Source organism: Eptesicus fuscus, chromosome 9 (assembly GCF_027574615.1).
Source record: "Eptesicus fuscus isolate TK198812 chromosome 9, DD_ASM_mEF_20220401, whole genome shotgun sequence".
Taxonomy (NCBI): Eukaryota; Metazoa; Chordata; class Mammalia; order Chiroptera; family Vespertilionidae; genus Eptesicus; species Eptesicus fuscus.
The window spans coordinates 22,659,276-22,679,104 of NC_072481.1; the positions used below are offsets into that span (position 1 = coordinate 22,659,276).

At 38.3% G+C, this 19,829-nt stretch overlaps 1 protein-coding gene across 2 annotated transcripts in view; it reads right to left on the reverse strand.

Annotated features, from left to right (window-relative positions):
• Positions 1-16,708, reverse strand: part of PSMB2 (proteasome 20S subunit beta 2) — a 36,605-nt gene extending 19,897 nt beyond the window's left edge. Inside the window, exons 1-3 of one of the 2 annotated variants that reach the window (XM_054721161.1) lie at positions 16,502-16,708; positions 11,059-11,181; positions 8,914-8,984 (exon numbers count right to left, since the gene is read on the reverse strand). In XM_054721161.1, the coding sequence (XP_054577136.1) occupies positions 8,914-8,984; positions 11,059-11,181; positions 16,502-16,592 (285 nt within the window). In that variant the 5' untranslated portion in view covers positions 16,593-16,708. The remainder of the gene's footprint in view (positions 1-8,913; positions 8,985-11,058; positions 11,182-16,501) is intronic. The other variant, XM_008151118.3, reaches the window with a different exon arrangement.
• Positions 16,709-19,829: the final 3,121 nt, after the last annotated feature.

The following is a 19,829-nucleotide window of genomic DNA, read 5'->3' on the forward strand; positions in this document are numbered from 1 at the left end:
TCCCTTCCTCTTTCTCTACCAGTAAAAGCAATAAAAACATACCCTCAGGTGAGGATAAAAATAAGCAAACAAGTAAATAAATCTGCTGGGAAAAATAAGACTATATATGATTGTATATGTTTCAGATGTCCATAGCAACTAGATAAAAGAGTATTAAGGAAATTCTGGGGAGAAGGCTATTTAAGGATACCCTCTATTAGAACACAGTGCTCCCCCCAACAGCAGCCTAGGTCCAACACAAGTTACTCCTGCTTTTTCAATGGACATGGAAGCTCCTCGTTGGTCTCCCTGCTTCTTTCCCCAAAAGCTCTACTAAAGAGCAGCCAATGGTCTAACTAAATTTCATTTGATGTTAACCCCTCATAGCCAACAAGTTTCCAGAGCCCCACTGCTTTTAGCATAAAGCTTTTTCTTTTTTGTTAATCCTCACCCAGGCATTTCTATTCTATTGATTTTTAGAGAGAATGGAAGGGAGTGGGAGAGACAAAAAGAGAGAAACACTGATCTCACATTGATTGGTTGCCTCCTGCATGCAACCCAACCCGGCCAAGAATTGTGCCTGCAACTGAGGTAGGACAGTGAACTGAAATAGAACCCATGAATCTTCAGTCCATGGGCCAATGCTCTCACCACTGAGAAAACCGGCCAGGGTTAGCATAAAGCTTTTTCATTAATGTTTTTATAACGTGGACTACCTCTCTAGTTTCAATCTCTTACCATTCCCCTAAAAACCTCAGCTGCATTTAACAAACTATTTTATTTTGGATGTTAGCTATATAATAAAAACTATACAAAGATATTTATCTATGTCTGTTATTCAATCAGTAGAGTCCTGATTTGTATGTAGTACCCTACCAGTTAAAACAGATTAAAAATTAGGAGTAGGAGTCTCGGAGAAGTACTATTTGACCCTGCTCCAAATATCATTAGAAAACCACTGTGCCTAACCCTAACACATTCTCTTACAAAACCCCTTGGTCTGCGCTTTCAGTTTTCCCTTTTGTTTCATCTTTGCCTTACTGACAGCTGGTCCATGTGGTCACGAGATTGCCGCCACAAGATGGCTGGCAAGGGAGGGCAGTTGGGGGCGAACAAGCCAGCAGGGGAGGGCAGTTGGGGGCAACCAGGCTGGCAGGGGAGGGCAGTTGTGGGGGGACCAGGCCTGCAGGCAGAAGTGGTTAGGGGCAATCAGGCAGGCGAGCGGTTGGGAGAGGGTTAGGGTTCAATCAGGCAGTCAGACATCCCCCGAGGGGTTCCAGATTGGAGAGGGTACAGGCTGGGCTGAGGGACCTCCCCCCCAGTGCATGAATTTCGTGCACCAGGCCTCTAGTTTAAGAAATAAAAGCATGTTACCCTGGCCAGGTGGCTCAGCTGGTTAAGAGTGTCATCCCGTATACTGAAAGATTTCAGGATGATTCCCATTTAGGGCACAAACCTAACCCAGTCGGGGCACATATGGGAGGCAACCAATAGATGTTTTTCTCTCTCTCACATTGATGTTTCTCTCTCCCTTCCTCTCTCTCTAAAAATCATTAAGAACATATCCTTGGGTTTTTACTAAGCAAACACAGTACTTTGCTGCTCCTGGCTTAACCCATACCATGATAGGAAATCATATAATTTTCAAGACACAAGTTTCAAAAGAACACAAATTCAGACCAATTACCTATATTGCTCTACCTCCACTGTGGGTAGGAAAGATGCTTTAAGTGGATACTTGGCATTATGGGGTTGCATAATCCCAGCCACCCAATAGCATCATTCCATTCAACCAGAACAGGGGTTCTCTCTGCTCACAGCAGGCATCCAACAGGGTAGCACATATATGCTCTCTGAGTGAGAAAGCAACACCTTCTCACATATAACCCCCTGGAGAGAGATGGGGAAGGGGAGGGGGAGGACTTTACACCTGCAAACTCCTAACTCTATCAGCACTAGGGCTGGGAAAAACAGCACATACTTTTTAAAAAGAAGGAAATAAAAGGTTTCCTGATAAAGCCAGTAACTTTCAAAGAAAAATCTTTTTTTTTTTCTTCTTATCTTTAAAAATTGTATGAAAGCAAAGATGAGGAATCAATAACTCCTGGAAGGGTTAAAGGGAAGGGTTTAAAGAGGAAGAGGCAGGACAGAGGGTTTTTTTTGTTTGTTTAAAATATATTTATATATGTATATATATATTATTGATTTTTTACAGAGAGGAAGAGAGAGGGATAGAGAGTTAGAAACATCGATGAGAGAAACATCGATCAGCTGCCTCCTGCATACCCCCCACTGGGGATGTGCCCGCAGCCAAGGCACATGCCCTTGACCAGAATCCAACCTGGGACCCTTGAGTCCGCAGGCCGACGCTCTATCCACTGAGCCAAACCGGTTTCGGCAAAGAAGAATCTTCTTAAACCATTTTTTCTTAGGAGAGAGACTAGTAAGTATAATGATTCAATATCTAAGTCTTTATCTTCCTAATTGACTATGTCAAACCCTAATGACAGTATAAGCAAACTGCTTAAAAAGGGCAGCTATCAGAATTCTTATTCTTCTTGGTAGAAAAACACTATAAACATAAAGTATTGTCATAGTAATTAAGGCATCTCAATTTCAAGGCACATTTGTCCCTGGGCTTTGGATAATATAAATATCTCCAATGGGGCAGACATGACCTATCGCCAATCCTAAGAGACTCCTGTGACCTGGGATGCACAAGTGTTTTGCAATATCATTGAATACCCACCTAAACACAGCCATATGTTTATGTCCTATTAGGGCTGGGAGACAAAAATAATTAACAGACATATAACTTTTGGCCCTTTGTAAAAATACTAATTGCAGTCTCATGGAAAAGAAAATTGCTCTCCAGGACTAATAGAACTGCTATTTGTACTAAATTCCATGAGTTTTATGATGAGCATCTTGATTTTCTTTTTTCAATTTCCCCATCACCAAAAGTAAGCCAGCTCTGTCTGTCAAGATGCCCAGGCTATGTGGCAGCAGTGTCAAAGGCTGCCATTTGCTTCAAGGCACTGCCATCTGCGGCAGCACAACTTTTTGTCTCCGGAAAATAAACACATCTGCCTTTGCCAGTGTCCTCCCACTGTGCCGCCCATCTGGAGCAGGTGAGCTGGAAGGCAAGCTTGGGCATGGGTGAGAGAGGGGCGAGTAGAGGAGATAAGGCCTCAAGGGAGATGGCACTTGGAGGAAGAAGGCAGTGCTGTGTCATGTCACATCCTGCTAACCACATTTGCCAAACAGCATGTGAAATTACCCTTGTTAGTGACATTTTAATCACATGTAACAAAAGCTGGTCGTATTTAGGGGACAAGACCTAAAAAGTCAAGGTTTCACCTGGGCCATCTGTTCATAAGGTCACATGACCTCACTATATCAATATAAATAGATGATGTCTTTGTGCCAGCCACCAAAGGCAAGAGGACGATAACTCTAATGGTCAGAATAGAAGGTTCAAAACAACAGGATTCTTCCAGGACAGGAGCACAATATACATGCCTATTAACTAGACCAGTGGTCGGCAAACTCATTAGTCAACAGAGCGGCAAACCGTGGCTCACAAGCCGCAGTTTGCCGACCACTGAACTAGACCAAACACATTTAAATTCAGGCCAGAGTCCTGGGACAAATCATGGTCACTTCTGGAAATGAATTATACCTGAAATTTTTTCCTACATATTCTTTCCCTTTCACTGAAAAACAAAACAAATTCAAGTCTAATTATGGTCTTGACAGCAGATCTTTAAATGGTACTATTTGGAGGGGCAGAAGAAACCATAAAAAATTATCCAATCAAATTATTTCTTTCTCCCAAGGTGTTCCACTAGTTTGCAGGAGAGCTAGTGCTAACCTCCTGGAGCAGGGCTCTTTCACCTATACCACTAGTTTTTAACCTTTGATGGGAAGGGGATAGTGAAGCCACTTTTTCAAATAAAATCATGAACGGAATCCCAACACATAAAATAGATACCAGTTGAGTTGATATATATGAAGCAGAACTAAAGTTTTGCCACACTGGCCTTCCTTGGTGAGATTCCTGAGGCAGCTTCATTGAATAAAATTTGAATACCACTATATGAGGCTGGGTATGTTTTTCCAATGTATTATTTCTATTGTTTACTTACTAATCATTTACAAGTATAGACCTACAAAAAGACAAATTACTAAAGGCTCACCACGCACTTCAGAAAAAGCGCTATGAAAATACTTTGGCCAGTGAGTAGCAGTAGGAAAGCCCTGAAGATTACACACAATGGAGGCCACCATTCTGCTCTAAGCCAGCAATATTTAACTGGTGTGCCCCAAGAGGCACACTGTGTGCTGAAAGAAGTTGTACAACATGCACTAACTAACTATTTAGTCAGAGGCACGGACCTCTTTTCCTTTAGATTGTCAAATTAAAGAATGACAACAGTCAACACAACAATAACCATTCAGTGTGAAAGAATCAAAAGTATATATATATTTTTTGTCAGATCAGCAAAAATTATATTTTTTGGTGTGCCGCAGAATTTCAGTAATTAGTTTATGTGTGCCACAAGATGAAAAAGGTTGAAAATCACTGCTCTAAGCCTTGCCACAAACATGACATTCCCCAAAGATATTAGATTTCACTGGTTCATATATCTGTCTCCACATATGTAAAATAGAGATCTTGGTAAATAATAACAGAACATTTTAAGGCATTAAGATGGGCTATACCAAACATGCCACATAATTCATTTCAAGCAACAAATGGCTCCATTGCTTATCACTCTCCCTTTTATAGCCAAATAATCAAATCATAAGGAGCATTTAAACAAGCCTCATGTGAACTATCCCTATAAGTCATCACAAAATTCTCAAAATAATCCTGTTAAAAACCCAAACAGCAGTTCTTAAATGATGGAGTCACTTATTAAATATCTACTATATTTCCAAGGAGGTATCATTCACTCATTCCAAATATATTTTATTAAACCAATGGTTAATTCTCAGTTCTCCTAATTTGCCACATTTGATCACCCCTTCCTTCTTAACAGATAAAAAAAGTGAAACTCAGCAAACATAATTATTCAAGATCATACAAATAGTACGAATCAGAGAAGAGATTGGAATCTGCATATTTGCCTTTAAAATCCATGCTCAAAAAAGCCTCATAAATATTCAAAATTGGGGAGTCAAACCCATAGCAAAAGTCTAATTAGCGCTTTTCCTGCTCTTTAGGGTCTAACCAGGAGACGACCAACTTAAATGTACTCATGCATTTAAATAAAAACTAAACTGAAGACTCTTGATATTTCCCTGAATCTGTCTTTTTTTTTCATCTCTTCCTGCTGATCTCAGATCTGTAATTCTTTCATGAAGTAACATCCATTCATTAAAAACACGTTAATAAAATTCTCTTCCAGTATATGAATGCATAATAATACTTCCAGTGGTATATGGGAACGTAATTGGATGACATTTATTTACCAAATTTATTGAATACCTACAATGAGTACATATCTATACCTTATCTACATAATCCTATATAGAGAGTTTGGCATTTTAATAGAACTGAACATTTTAAGTTTTCCCAAATGCACAAACATTAGTTCAATAACTAATACAGAAGAGAGTATAAAAGAGTATGGTATTTGAAGTTAGAATCCTACCTCTCAGCCTTTTGTGCCTTTGATATACCTGGACACATAAGAGAAATATTTAACCTCTCTACTAACCAGCTTTAGTATTCTTGTAAGTAAAATGAGAATTATACTCATTTTACGGTGTAATAATAAGCATTACATAAGATCACAAATATAACTATTTAGAATAGCACTGTCCAAGAGAATGATGACAAAAATGCTCTCTATCTTCAATGTCTAATATGGTAGCCATTAGCCACATATGGTTATTGCGTACTTGAAAAGTGGCTAATGTAACTGAGGAACAAATACTTTTTTATAGAAACAAAAGTTTACCTCTCACTCAAAATTCAGGAAACCCTCACGTAGGAAGTGAATTTTAAATATTATTTAACTTTAATTATTTTAAATATAAATAACCACATATGACTATTTGTTACCACACTGGACTGAGTAGATCTAAAACAAAGCCTAGCACATATTAGATTATCAATGTTGGTTTATTTCTATTTTCTCTATCAATATCAGTAATTTTAAAAAATATATTTTTTTATTGATTTCAGAAAGGAAGAGAGAGGGAGAGAGAGAGATGGAAACATCAATGACGAGAGAGAATCATTGATCGGCTGCCTCCTGCAAGCCCCCCCACTGGGGATTGAGCCTGCAACCCGGGCATATGCCCTTGACCGGAATTGAACCCTGGACCCTACAGTCCGCAGGCTGATGCTCTATCCACAGAGCCAAACTGGCCAGGGCATCAATAATTTTTTTATAGCCCTCTCTTAACTAGCAGATCAGTTCAACTAAAATAGCACAACAAAGAACCTCCCATAGGAAACTAACTTATAGCTATTAAATTGCTTCTTCAGCCAAACAACAGCAGCAGCATAAAAGCAAGTGATTAATTAGATGTATATGCTATATACTATGCTAACAGCTTTGCATGATTATCCCACTTAATATTTATAATAATTCTATGAAGTAGTGCTATTATATTTTAAGTAGGAAAATTAAGCTTTGCACCGGTCCAAGGACACACAGTCAGCAAGTCAGTGAGCAAAGATTTAAACTCAGGGAGTCTAATTCCAGAGACTACACTTTACCATGCTAACCTGATTTCCTCTTAAAGAACCAGTTTACATAAGATTATGTACTCTATGATAAATAAATGTCCTCCCAACCAAATATCACCAAACACACACATGACTAACTGGAAATCTAACAATTTCAGCTATAGAGACAAATTATGCATGCTAAAATAAATCTAATGTCCTAACTGGTGTGACCGTGTAAATGTACCAAATCTAATGACTTTGCACTTACCAGGAAGACTGAAAAACTATCATCACCTTTCTCCCCAGAACAAAATTACTAAACCATAAATTCATATTTTAGAACAAATAACCTATTTTGATAAGTGTGGGGGAGCAGGGATTGGACCTAGAAACGCAAGGCAGAGGTAGTCAATATTTACTAGAGCCCTATGTCACTGTCTATACAGAATATTTGTTTGTTAAGACATCAAACATTTCTGCTAGGAGATTAACTGGATTCACTACATTTGCATGAAGCACATCACCACTCTTATCTTAATTCTAAAAGAAGCTTAATTCACTTAATGTGCAGCATTTATGAAAAAGTATTTATTGTGCCCAAAGCTGGAATTCTTATTCCAGTTCTGCCTGACAAGTCAGAGGAATATTTTACACAGAAAGCCATAGCATACCCTATTGAATTTTATAGGAACTTCTGGGTAGCAAAAAAAGTCATATCTGACCCATTTTCCTTTCTCATGAACGAGTGACTAAGAAAAGGCCACTGACCTTTCACCCAGATAAAACAAAAGTATATAAAATTATCTCCTCCTCCCAATTCATCATGTCTCTGGCTTCTCTTTAAAACTTTATGATCCTTCGTATCGCACAAATCCCTCGATCAAAGCTAGCACTGAGAAAAAGTTCTATTATTGAGAAGTTCTCAATCCAGTATTATTAGGCACTAGAAAATAAACTGTTTTACAGATCTGTAATAAAGTTAACTTTAAAAAAACCACATGTGTACTTGTTTAGATTTCTGTCATAACTCAGCTTAAGCAAGTGCAGATAAAGCTAAAACTGTTAATAAAAAATATGAACAGCACCAATTTTTTAGAAACACTACTGAAAAACTAAGGAGCTGATTAAGGCAGAACAGTCAAGTAATTATGGCACCATTAGCGTAGCTTTGCCAGCACTATGTGACCTGGAGCTAGTCCCTTTGCCACTTTGTACCTTTCATTCCGTATCAGTGATAGAGAATTAGCCACTATATATCTCAGTGGAATATCGAACAGATTAAATTATTAAGCAAAATGCTTTGGGCAAAAGTCATATGAATGTTAAATATTATGATATAAGCATTCATTTTCCTAGCACTCCTGTGGGGTTAGGAAGTTATCTCGATTTCACAGCTGAGTAAATAGGCACAGGGGGTAAGGTCACATGGTAAGGCTCCATTCACTTAGTCCCTGTGGGAAGGAAATAATGCACACCTTTAGCAATCATATGAACTTTCCTGGTACATCCTGCAAAAACTTTAATACATTCAATCCCTAACTCAATATTGCATCTTTTAACATGCTATTGATGGAACAAAGATAACTATGAGATAGCAACAAGGCCAGAATAAGCAAGGAGGAACAATTCTGTGTGCTTTGTCAAGAATAGTCATAGAAAGACACAGACAACCTCAAGATAAAATTTCCATTATTATTTTTAAGATTTCACCTCTACTAACATGTGGGGATCTTCAACCACAGGAATTAAGCAACATGATTTGCTATAAAAATACTTTGAAAATTTTAAGCCCGGCCCATTTGGCTCAGTGGTTTGGACATTATCCCATACACCAAGAGGTTGCTGGTTCGATTCCTGGTCAGGGCACAAGCCTAGGTTGTGCCTGGGTTTTGGGCTCGATCCCCAGTAGGGGGCATGTAGGAGGCAGCCAAATGATGTTTCTCTCTCTCTAAAATCAATAAAACCATATTTAAAAAAAATAAAAGAATTTTAAAAAGCTATCACAGGACTTCATGTCAGTGTGCACCATCCAAATTCTCTGGGCTATATTTGCTCTCTAGGCTTTAATTAGCAACCACATAGAAAGAGAAAACAAATCCAAAAAGACTAAATAATGAATGAGTAGCAATGGGAAGGGCTCAAGAAAGCCAAAAAAATGGCAAAAGTACTACTCATATATAATGGAATATAAAAGAAGCACAGAAGATTTTTCTGCTCTTATCCAGGCTGCCTGCTACATTGCTTACCCGACTCCGAAGACAGTCAGCCAGGTTTCGGCGTGTGAAATTAGCTGCTGCTGTGGGAGACAATTCATAACCTGGTACAAGAGATAAATAGTCATACTTAAAGTAAAGCAGAAGGAATAACAGTACCCCAAATCATTCCACTACTCCTACTCTTACAGTCTACCACCCTTTGTACACTCGAGAATATATAAAGTACACAGAATAAGGAGTACAATCTTACTTCTTATCCCTTTCCCCATCTAACAGTTGTGAAATAGCTGATTCATAATTCTTGGATACAAAACAGAACCAAGGTGACATTTAACTATTCTAGCTTGCTTAAGCTATTTATTTATCAACAGACTGTGGTTTCCTCTGTAGCAGGAAAAAAAGTACAAATACATAGGTGTTGAAAAAAAACAAAAAAGAGGTCTTGAGATGCCAAATTTTTTGTTGTTGTTAAAAAAATATCCACACTGGATATTTTTAGAGAGAGTGGAAGGGAGAGAGACAGAGAGAAACATCGATGTGAGAGAGACACATCGATTGGTTGTCTCCCACATGCTCTCTAACCAGGGCAGAGGATCGAGCCTGCAACTGAAGTATGTGCCCTTGACTAAAATCAAACCCAGGACCCTTCAGTCTGAGGGCCAACATTCTACCCACTGAGCCAAACGAGCTAGGCAGCTCAGTGGATAGAGCATCTACCCTCAGACTAAAGGGTCCTGGGTTCGATTTCAGCATGTGATTAGATTATTCCCCACAACATTTTAAACAATAGTGTCATATCAGGAAGATTTAGATTAAAATTCTAACAAATATTTACTGAACAGTTATGTTTCAGGGTCTATGCTAGGAGCTTTCACATATATTAATAAATTTCATCCTCACAAATCTATTAGTTCATATTAAATCATAATGGAAGCAACTCTGGACAAGCAGGAAAACTTTCCAATTCTCCACCTAATCCCCTAAACACAATTAAGGATTTGACAGTTACCTTAAAGGCAGAAAAGTTTGATGTCTGACCATAGCATACAGATTTTTCTCTTTCCCTTATTTTAGCTCAGTTCTTAAACTTTAATATGCATAAGAATTACTATGTAAGGTGACATACACAAAACTATACTTGACAGGTAATTTAAGCGTTTAAAGAATTTAAATTTTAACCACACGTGATTTTTGTATTACTCAGACTTCAGACCCTAAAACCTATGTAACAAACAACTCTCTCAACTCTTGTTTACTGTTCCTCCCTCTCCCAGGATAGACAGTTAAGTACTGTTGTAACTACTGTAGTTCAGAAACACTACTGGCATCCTTCACCTGCCATGTAGGCATAAAGTAGAACCACTAAAAAATAATTCTTACAAGATTCTACTTGCTTAAACCTAAGTACATATGCTTTAGGTTCCTGACTGGTGGGGACTGAGCCTTATTCATCTTTGAACTCTCTGTGGTACTAGGCAGAATGTTTAACATAGATGAGGCCCTCAAAAATATTTATGAATTGAATACATGATGTTAAATTTGCTGCCTAAAAAACTACACGAATGGATATCTAGTCATACAATTATATTGAAATTAAGTCCCTTCACAGCTTCACAGTATACCAGTGCTGTGTATAAAGTGTTATTGAACTGTGAAGTAAGTAACTGGTAGTAAGATTCTTTCTGCTAAAGTATCACTATAAATGTTCCTGGATCAAAGGACTAGTGGCTAATACTATTTGATAGGAGGGCTTTCCTAGTGGATAAAAGTTCATTAGCCCCAGAGAGAACTCACAAAACATCTCACAAAAAACGTAATTATCTTCCTAGACAAAAACATGCTGAAGAGGCAAGGCAGGACTCTTTTATGACATAGTAAAACTCCTAAAATTACATAGAGCTTTAAGTTTACAAAGCATTTTCATACATACTATTCATTAATATTACAATTCCATTTTAGAGATAAGGAAAATAATTATAATGGTTCCCTTTTCTGAATTTTTATAGAAAATCTTTACATTCTGAAGAAGAGTCTAAAAGTAAGGTTTCAAAAATAGGAAGACTCAAATAAACCTATGACCACATTGGTCTGCTCATGAGTAGAACTGCCAGCAGAGAATATTCAGTTCAAAGTTAAAAACAAACCAACCAAAGCTACTTTCTAAGTGTTACCCACCATTTCGCATCTTATAAAGTTGCACATTTTTCTGAATGTATTCTGCAAACTGTACAGTGTCTCCAGCCTCTCCCACACATAGGAGTAAGATTTTTTCACTCATCTTAAACATCTTGTCATGATCTGCTCAAAGAAAAACACAGTATTAGAAATTACCTTACCAGAAATTTACTATTATAGAGCAATATATAAACATTTATCCATTACTACATTGAATAACTTGACTAATCACTGGTTTTAGAAGACTTTCATGGGCAACCGTATTAATCACTTTCCCTCTCCATGTTACAACCACCAGTATATTTTATTAATTGTCAATTTCAGATGGTGACTATATATGAAAGCTGACAATTAAAAACATAGTTAAAAACATTTAAAGGCATTTGAAATGCAAAGAACAGAATCAATCAAAGAAACTGAAGGAATCACAAGCCAAGGGACACTATTTTTAGGCTCATAATTACAAAGCCTTAAAATGTCTCTACAATTACAAATGTTAGTTATTATATTTACACACATATAAAAGCATATATGAAAAGAACTGGTACTACAATTAAAATTAAGGAGCCACCTCAAGAAAAAAAATAAATCACCTTAAAAAGTAAACCACCTCCATTTTCAAAGCAAAGAGAAAATTAAAATGATTGCCAAAGCAAAAATTCCAACAAATATTGCAACACTAAGCTATTTTAAAACACCATAAAAATCCCAATACTCTAATCTTATCTAGGTGAACCAGACTCATTCAGATTAGATAGATAAATATTCAGATAGCAATTAGTGCCTAAGGAAGAAAACTCCATATTCAGTCCGAAGCTTCAGAAAAAGCTTAAATCTCCCTATCTTAACTCTCACTTTCACTTTTCATTTTTCAAATAGTGCTGAATAATCTTCCCTGGGAGACATGTTTCCTGTTTGAAAGCTTCTAAAATGTCAAAATCCCTTAATAGGATTTAAAGAACAAAATGCTACAGTCAAATATAGTATTTTACTGCAAGTATTTGAGTTGTGGATACCAGTAATATGGCTTAAACCTTGCAAACACACACACACACTCACACCCAGTGCTTGTAGACAATATCAAATTGCTTTGAAACTCCTAAACAAACACATTTTTCTTTTGTTACAGACTACAGATTTAAAGACTGATGGTGTTATGGTGTGAGGGTTAATTTGCATATTACCTCTTTATTATATAGGATGCTAAAATTCTAGGCTAAAATGCTAAAGCTGTTCAACTCTGAAATGAACTTAATACAAGGCCAAAAATGTTTTTAAACACCTATTGCCTGTCCAGTGAGTAGTGAAGGGAGACATAAAAACAAAAGTGATTGGTGCTAATAGCTCCCTGAGTTGTGCAGAAAACAGCCTATGTAGCTCTAGGGAATTTCTGGTCCTTAAAGAACTCACAAGATCCACATACATGAAACAACTGGACAACAAAATGAACATTGATGTACAATTCTGTGGAAAGCCAACTGGACTAGAACTCAGTTGAACTTAGTTATAATCTGGGCTGGGCACTCTAAAATTGGGCAAATGGTTTCCAAGCATGCAAAATGGTAACACTACTGCTTTCTGCTACCTAACTCAGTGGTTGCCAATCTTTCAGACCTCACGGACCACCAGTGGTCCACGGACCACCTGTTGGTGACTGTTGACCTAACTCATAGGTGGGAAAACTGTACATGTACAATATTATTAAATTCAGTGTTACACAATGTAGTTCGATTATACATGCTATAGTAATTCAGAAAAAAAGAAAATTCTGTGTGAGTTGGAATACTCTGAACAATTCTATATAGGCCAGGAGAGAGACATGAAATGTGGTATATAACCAAATTAAAGAATTAGGCCACATTAATAAGCAAGTACTCTCTGGGAAAACTGGAAGTATCATTCTCATTTTATACTTGGAAGAAAAATAATTCCAAAATATTATTAATTTTCAGCATTCTTGCCTACCCTACACAAATTTCTTCATGAGCCCTGGCCGGTTTGGCTCAGTGGTTAGAATGTCAGCCCAAGACTGAAGGGCTGTGGGAACTGTGATATCTTTTCTCGGTTTCTATTCCCAGTCAAGGGCCTGTACCTTGGTTGCAGGTTCCCTGGCCCTGGCTGGGATGCATGCAGGAGGCAACCAATCAATGTGAGACACATCGATGTTTCTCTCTCTATCCCCCCTCCCCCGCTCCCTTCCACTCTCTCTATAAATCAATGGAAAAAAATATCCCCAGGTAAGGATTAAAAAAGAAAGAATTCCTTCATGAAATGAAAATAGGGAAAAGTCCACATGCCAATTCCAAAACATTGATTTTAGAGGGAAAGGGAGAAAGAGAGAGAGAATTATCAATGTGAGAGAAACATCGATCAGATGGAATCTATAGCACGGCTATGTGCCCAGATTATGAGACCCTTCTGTGTATGGGACAATGCTCCAACCAACTGAGCCACACTGGCCAGGGCTATCACAAAAAAAAAAGTTATATCAGAAAAGACCATATGGAAAATTAGACAGTGAGTTGACTGCAATTATTTCTAAATATTTTTAAAGAATTAACTCAAATTCACTTTTCTTCCACACTGCAGTGATCTTTCTTTTCTTTGAATACCTGTAGGACTTATTCCCAAAATCATCAATTTAAAAACTAACCTAATGGCTGGTGGGCATACAGTGTAAAATACAGATCTTGTAACTTAGAAACCCACACCTATAACCTGTATGTTCGTGTTGACAAATGTCATCCCAATAAATTTAATAAATAAAATTTTAAAAGGAAAAAAAAACCTAACCTAAAACTTACTAGTGATATCTTTTATCATACAAAATCATCTTGTATTTATTTCCTTGTTTTCTTCTTTTTTAATATGTTTTCATTGATTTTAGCGAGAGAGGGAGAAGGGGCAGGGGAAAGAGATAGAAACATCAATGATGAGAATCATTGATCGGCTGCCTCCTGCACATCCCCTACTAGGGATGGAGCCTACAACATAGGCATGTGCCCAGACTGGGAATCAACAGAACCCTGCGACCTCTGGGTGCATGGGACAAAGCTTAAACTGAGCCACTATGGCCAGGGCTATTTCCTTGCTTTCTTAATGTCTTAGACCACTCTATGGATTACATCTAATACATTGCATCCCTTATAACACCTAGAAGTACTGTGTATATACTAGTAAATTAGGTTAAAGCACATTCTACTTTTCAATGTGATTTAATATACATTGTAATAAAACAGAAACCTGTAGCCCTGGCTGGTTTGGCTTAGTGGATAGAGCATCAGCTGAAGGTTCCCTGGTTTGATTCCAGTCAAGGGCACATGCCCAGGTTGTGGGCTTGATCCCAGTAGGGGGCATGCAGGAGGCAGCCAATCAATGATTCTCTCTCATCATTGATGTTTCTATCTCTCTCTCCCTCTCCCTTCCTCTCTGAAACCAATAAAAATATATTAAAAAACAAAAAACAAAACCAGAAACCTGTAAAGTTACTAACTTAGTTATTGTTCTATTTAGACACTACTTCATGCTAACATCACTTGTATGCCAAAGGTCTTAGTAGTCAAAATAATGGACAGACTTACTCTCAAAACAAATTTACTCCCTTGGGAAGGATGGTTTACAAATAGAACTTCTATAAACTAGTTATGCAATTTTATATAGTATAAATTTGACTTGAGGAACAATTTATAAAATAGATGTTTAACAAACCACTTTCAGATCTCTCTCTTCTTCAGAAAGACCAAAAATCCCTCATGGTTCTTTCCATCACCCCAAGTGATGACAATCTGACAATCAAATGCCTGTCACTTACAAAAGCAGTGATGGACGCTCTGACCGGTTTGGCTCAGTGGATAGAGTGTCGGCCTGCGGACTCAAGGGTCCCAGGTTCGATTCCGGTCAAGGGCATGTACCTTGGTTGCGGGCACATCCCCAGTGGGGGTTGTGCAGGAGGCAGCTGATAGATGTTTCTAACTCTCTATCCCTCTCCTTTCCTCTCTTTAAAAAAAAATCAATAAAATGTATTAAAAGAAAAAAGAAAAAGAAAAAGAATGCCAGCCGGTGTTCTAGAGTTAAAAAAATAAAAATAAAAAAGCAGTGATGGACACTTTTGTACCCTTTGTTCACATACTTCAGGAAACCACAGATTTAGTAATTTTTCATTCTTTAAACCCAAGATGAAATATTATCTGCCCTTCAAAGCTTTCCCTAATCTCCAGAACCAGAAAGATCTCTTCTTACTCTGGATTACCTAAAAACAATCTCCTCTATCGCTGCTCTACCTCAGAAGTTTTATTGCACTTTTCTTTTCTTTTTTTTAAATATATTTTATTGATTTTTTACAGAGAGGAAGAGAGAGGGATAGAGAGTTAGAAACATCGATGAGAGAGAAACATCGATCAGGTGCCTCTTGCACACACCCCACTGGGGATGTGCCCGCAACCAAGGTACATGCCCTTGACCGGAATCGAACCCGGGACCCCTGAGTCCGCAGGCCGACGCTCTATCCACTGAGCCAAACCGGTTTCGGCTGATTGCACTTTTCTTGTGCAGCATACAGTTCTAGCTTGTGCTATAATTATTTATACACATATCTGAGTCCCTTGTTAAACTGTACTATAAGTGTTTATCTTAAAAGGTTACATGAAATTAATGGAAATCACTTAAAACAGCACCTGATACATAAGTGCTTAGTGTTATTACTACCAAGTATTTGTTACTGTGCTAAGCATTTGCACAAAACTTTTTCACGCAATCCTCCCAACAAGCTTGTGATTTAACAGATTTTTATGAGTTTGTTTCTGCCAAACTGACCACAATTGCCAGGAAGCAAGATCTCAAATGATCCCTGATTTAACAGATGAGGACATCGGGGCACTGCGAAATAACTTAGGCAGTCATAAAGTAAAGTGACAGGGCTCTAGTCTCCGAGCTCCACCAACTACTTAAATATAAGAAAAACGCGACAGCTAGTGTCCTGGAAAACTGGAAAAGGAGGATCTGAGCTGAGACACAGGAGGATACAGGCAGCAGAAGAGAAATGCCAAGTTTCCAGTCCCACAGTCTCACGCTGCCCATGATCCCACCTCATGCTGCCAGCAAACTAACCTCATTAGTAGCGACATCAGTAATTTCTGGGTCTAGGGAGCCTGGTGCTCGGCAGGTGCTAAAAACTTAAAAACGGAATTCCCTTAGGCAACTCTCGCCTAGAGCGCTTTCAGCGAAGGCCAGAGCAAAGCACTGACCAAGGAGGCCTGGGAGGAGCGAATGTTAAGGCCCTACGCTCGTCTGCCTGCCTCCTAATTCTAAAAAGTAAGCAAGTGGTGATCAGGACAGGCAGGGTTCCAGCTCCCGGACCTCCCTTGTATTCACCCAACACCCCGCGAACTTCCTCCCGGATGCCCCTACACCCAGGCCCGGCCGGGCCTCCCCTGCCTCCTCTCACCGTCCTTCATCTGGACAATATTGCTAGCGGCCACCCGGTCGGAGGCGACAAGGACGTAGTCGGGGCCCTGTATGCCGATGAGGTACTCCATGGTGGCGGGAGGCCGGGGGCTGGCGGCGGAGGCTCAACAGGACGCGGGACTCGCCGGCTTCTCTGCCTCACCGGTGAGACAGCACCAAGGACCGCAGTTTCACTTTACGCAGGCCGCGCGACTGCCCCGGCTACCGGCGCTCTCGGATGACGTAAAACTATCGCGAGCGTTTGGAAGTGGGCGTGGCGTCAGGCTACTCAACCCTGTGCTCCGGTCCCGACCTTTGCCTTGGAGGGCTTTGCGATGCCGGCTGTGCAGGCATTTGCGTTATGTGTGGCCAGTTCCTTTAATTATAAATTGAGTTTAAAATTCGCTTGAAGATTAAGTCACACACTAGATGCAAAGTGCCGAGCACATGTGAACGCCAAAAAGGCGTGTGTTCCTAGATGACTGTTGCTTGGTAAAATATCTCCCAAAACCCCTTTCCTACAAATCAGATTGGAGAAAAATAAACTTGACAGTAGCCCTATTTACGACTTTCACAGAAGTAAAATATGGTTGAGTTAAATATATAAGAATAAAGACTAAAATCAGTGGGGGGGTAATAGTAAGATATGTACACATATAATACCTCAATAAAAATATTAAAAAAAAAATAAATGTAACCAGTATCCAAAAAAAAAAAAAGACTAAAATCATAAAAGCAATGGAGGAAGAAAGAATAATTTGATAATCTTTGGAAGTGACATGTGTTTATAATAAGGTGACCAGATTTTAACAGTGGTAAAGCAGGACACCATTGACGGGGAGGGGGGGGGGGGTGTCTTTTTTTTTTAATATATATTTTATTGATTTTTTTACAGAGAGGAAGAGAGAGGGATAGAGAGTTAGAAACATCGATCAGCTGCCTCTTGCACACCCCCTACTGGGGATGTGCCCGCAACCAAGGTACATGCCCTTGACCAGAATCCAACCTGGGACCCTGGAGTCCGCAGGCCGAGGCTCTATCCACTGAGCCAAATGGGTGGGGGGGTGGGGGGGAATCTTGATTAAAAATTTGGTCTATATTGTAATCGCTTTTGTTTTTTTTAATAAAAGGAAATTTACTTTTTAGATCATCGTTGAATTTGCATCCTCTTTTCTTACTCATTATGTTAAAAATCTAAAACAAATAATTTAAAATTATATTATAAATTATTATATACATATTGCTTAAAAACACAGTAAGTAGGTACATAATTACATGAACATATTTTATTGTTAGTTTATAAATTAAATTAATTTGATTGTTATAAAGTAACTATATTTTAAAAATTATTTTAATCCTATATTTCTTTCTAAATAATAACAATACTAACTTGTATTATTTTTCCTCTGAATTTGCCATTACGTAAGTCGTGTCACTTTCAAGGCCGGCGCTAGACTTTTTGCCGCCACTATAAAATATAAATAATACGAGTACTGTCTGCTAAATTCAAGAAAATTTATGTATTTATGAAATAAATAAATTAATTACTTACCTAAATTACCTGAATAGCTGATTTGTAATGACATCACTTGTTTAACTAGCTTACTAGCACGCAGTACGATGTGTATCGTCTGAGAGACAGTTACAAAATGTTTTCGTCGTTGCCAATCCCAAAAAATGCCATTGTTCATTAAGTCCAAACAATGGTGGTAGAATTCTAACAACTGATCAACAATGCGAACTTTGATAAGCAGTTCTCGATAATCAGTTCTCAACAATTATTTGTTATTATTAAAGTTTAACATTATAAAATTAACAAAAATAATATAAAACTCATATCCTGGCTAAATAGCCACATGGCCGCCAAAAACCATATATTCCCTTCCCATTCTCCCGCCATTCCCTAGCTTGTCGTGCATTCTTTCCAAAAATCGGGACATTTTTAAAACGCCGCGGGACGCGGGACAAATTGTTAAAAATCAGGACTGTCCCGCCAAAAGCAGGACATCTGGTCACCTTAGTTTATAAGCATGACAGGGGTCCCAGAAACAGGAAAAGATTGGCAATATGGCTACATAAAGTCTCTGATAAAAGTCATCATAATGTTAAAACATAAATATGAACTCAGATTGTGTTTCAACATATGAAATAGTTAATATCTATAACTTAAAAGGCATTCTTACAAACCAATGGGGGAAAGATAGCACAATGTTTAAGTGGCAATTTACAAAAGAAGCAACACAAGCCGAAACCGGTTTGGCTCAGTGGATAGAGTGTCAGCCTGTGGACTGAAAGGTCCCAGGTTCGATTCCAGTCAAGGGCATGTACCTTGGTTGCGGGCACATCCCCAGTAGGGGGTGTGCAGGAGGCAGCTGATGGATGTTTCTCTCTCATCGATGTTTCTAACTCTCTATCCCTCTCCCTTCCTCTCTGTAAAAAATCAATAAAATATATTTAAAAAAAAAAAGAAGCAACACAAATAACCAAGAAATATGAAAAGATCTGCAACCTCATTGGTAATTAGTAACATGAGACATAAAAAACACTGAGAAATTGTAAATTGATGGTAAGAATATAAATTGTCATGACCTTTTTTAAAAAAAAAACTTTATTTTTATTGTGTCATGATCTTTTTATAGAGGTCAAGTGGATATTTTTAAAAAGGTAAATGTACATAACTTTTATATGTGTCCTACACAAATATATGCACAAATACCCAAATATTTGTATGCAGAGATATTCATTGCAGCAGAGCAACAGCAAAGAAGGGTGAGCACCAACTGAAATGTCCATAAGTGAAGAAATTGTTACATACATTTTGTACACTCATGCAATGGAATATTATGGAGCCATTAAAAAGAATAAAATCAATCTAAATTCTATGTGGCCCAGATATATTAAGTGAAAATGAAAATGCATTCCTATGTGTAGCATGATGCCGTGTTTTTTTTTGTTTTTTTTTTTAAAAAAACCCAGCCCTAGCCAGTTTGGCTCAGTGGATAAAGCGTCAGCCTGCAGACCAAAGGGTCCCGGTTCGATTCTGGTCAAGGGCATGTACTTTGGTTGCAGGTTCCTCCCCTGCCTGGGCCCTGGTCAGCACGTACAGGAGGCAACCAATCAATGTGTTTCACTCACATCGCTATTTCTCTCTGTCTTTCACTCTCTCTAAAAATCATTGGAAAAATATCCTCAGGTGAGGATTAACAAAATAAAAGTCCCCACACATATATATGAATATGAATGGAAAATATATATTTACAGATGTTCCAACCTCAAATTATATGCAGTTGTTACTTCTACTAAGAGTGATTAGAAGAGAGGGCTTTCAC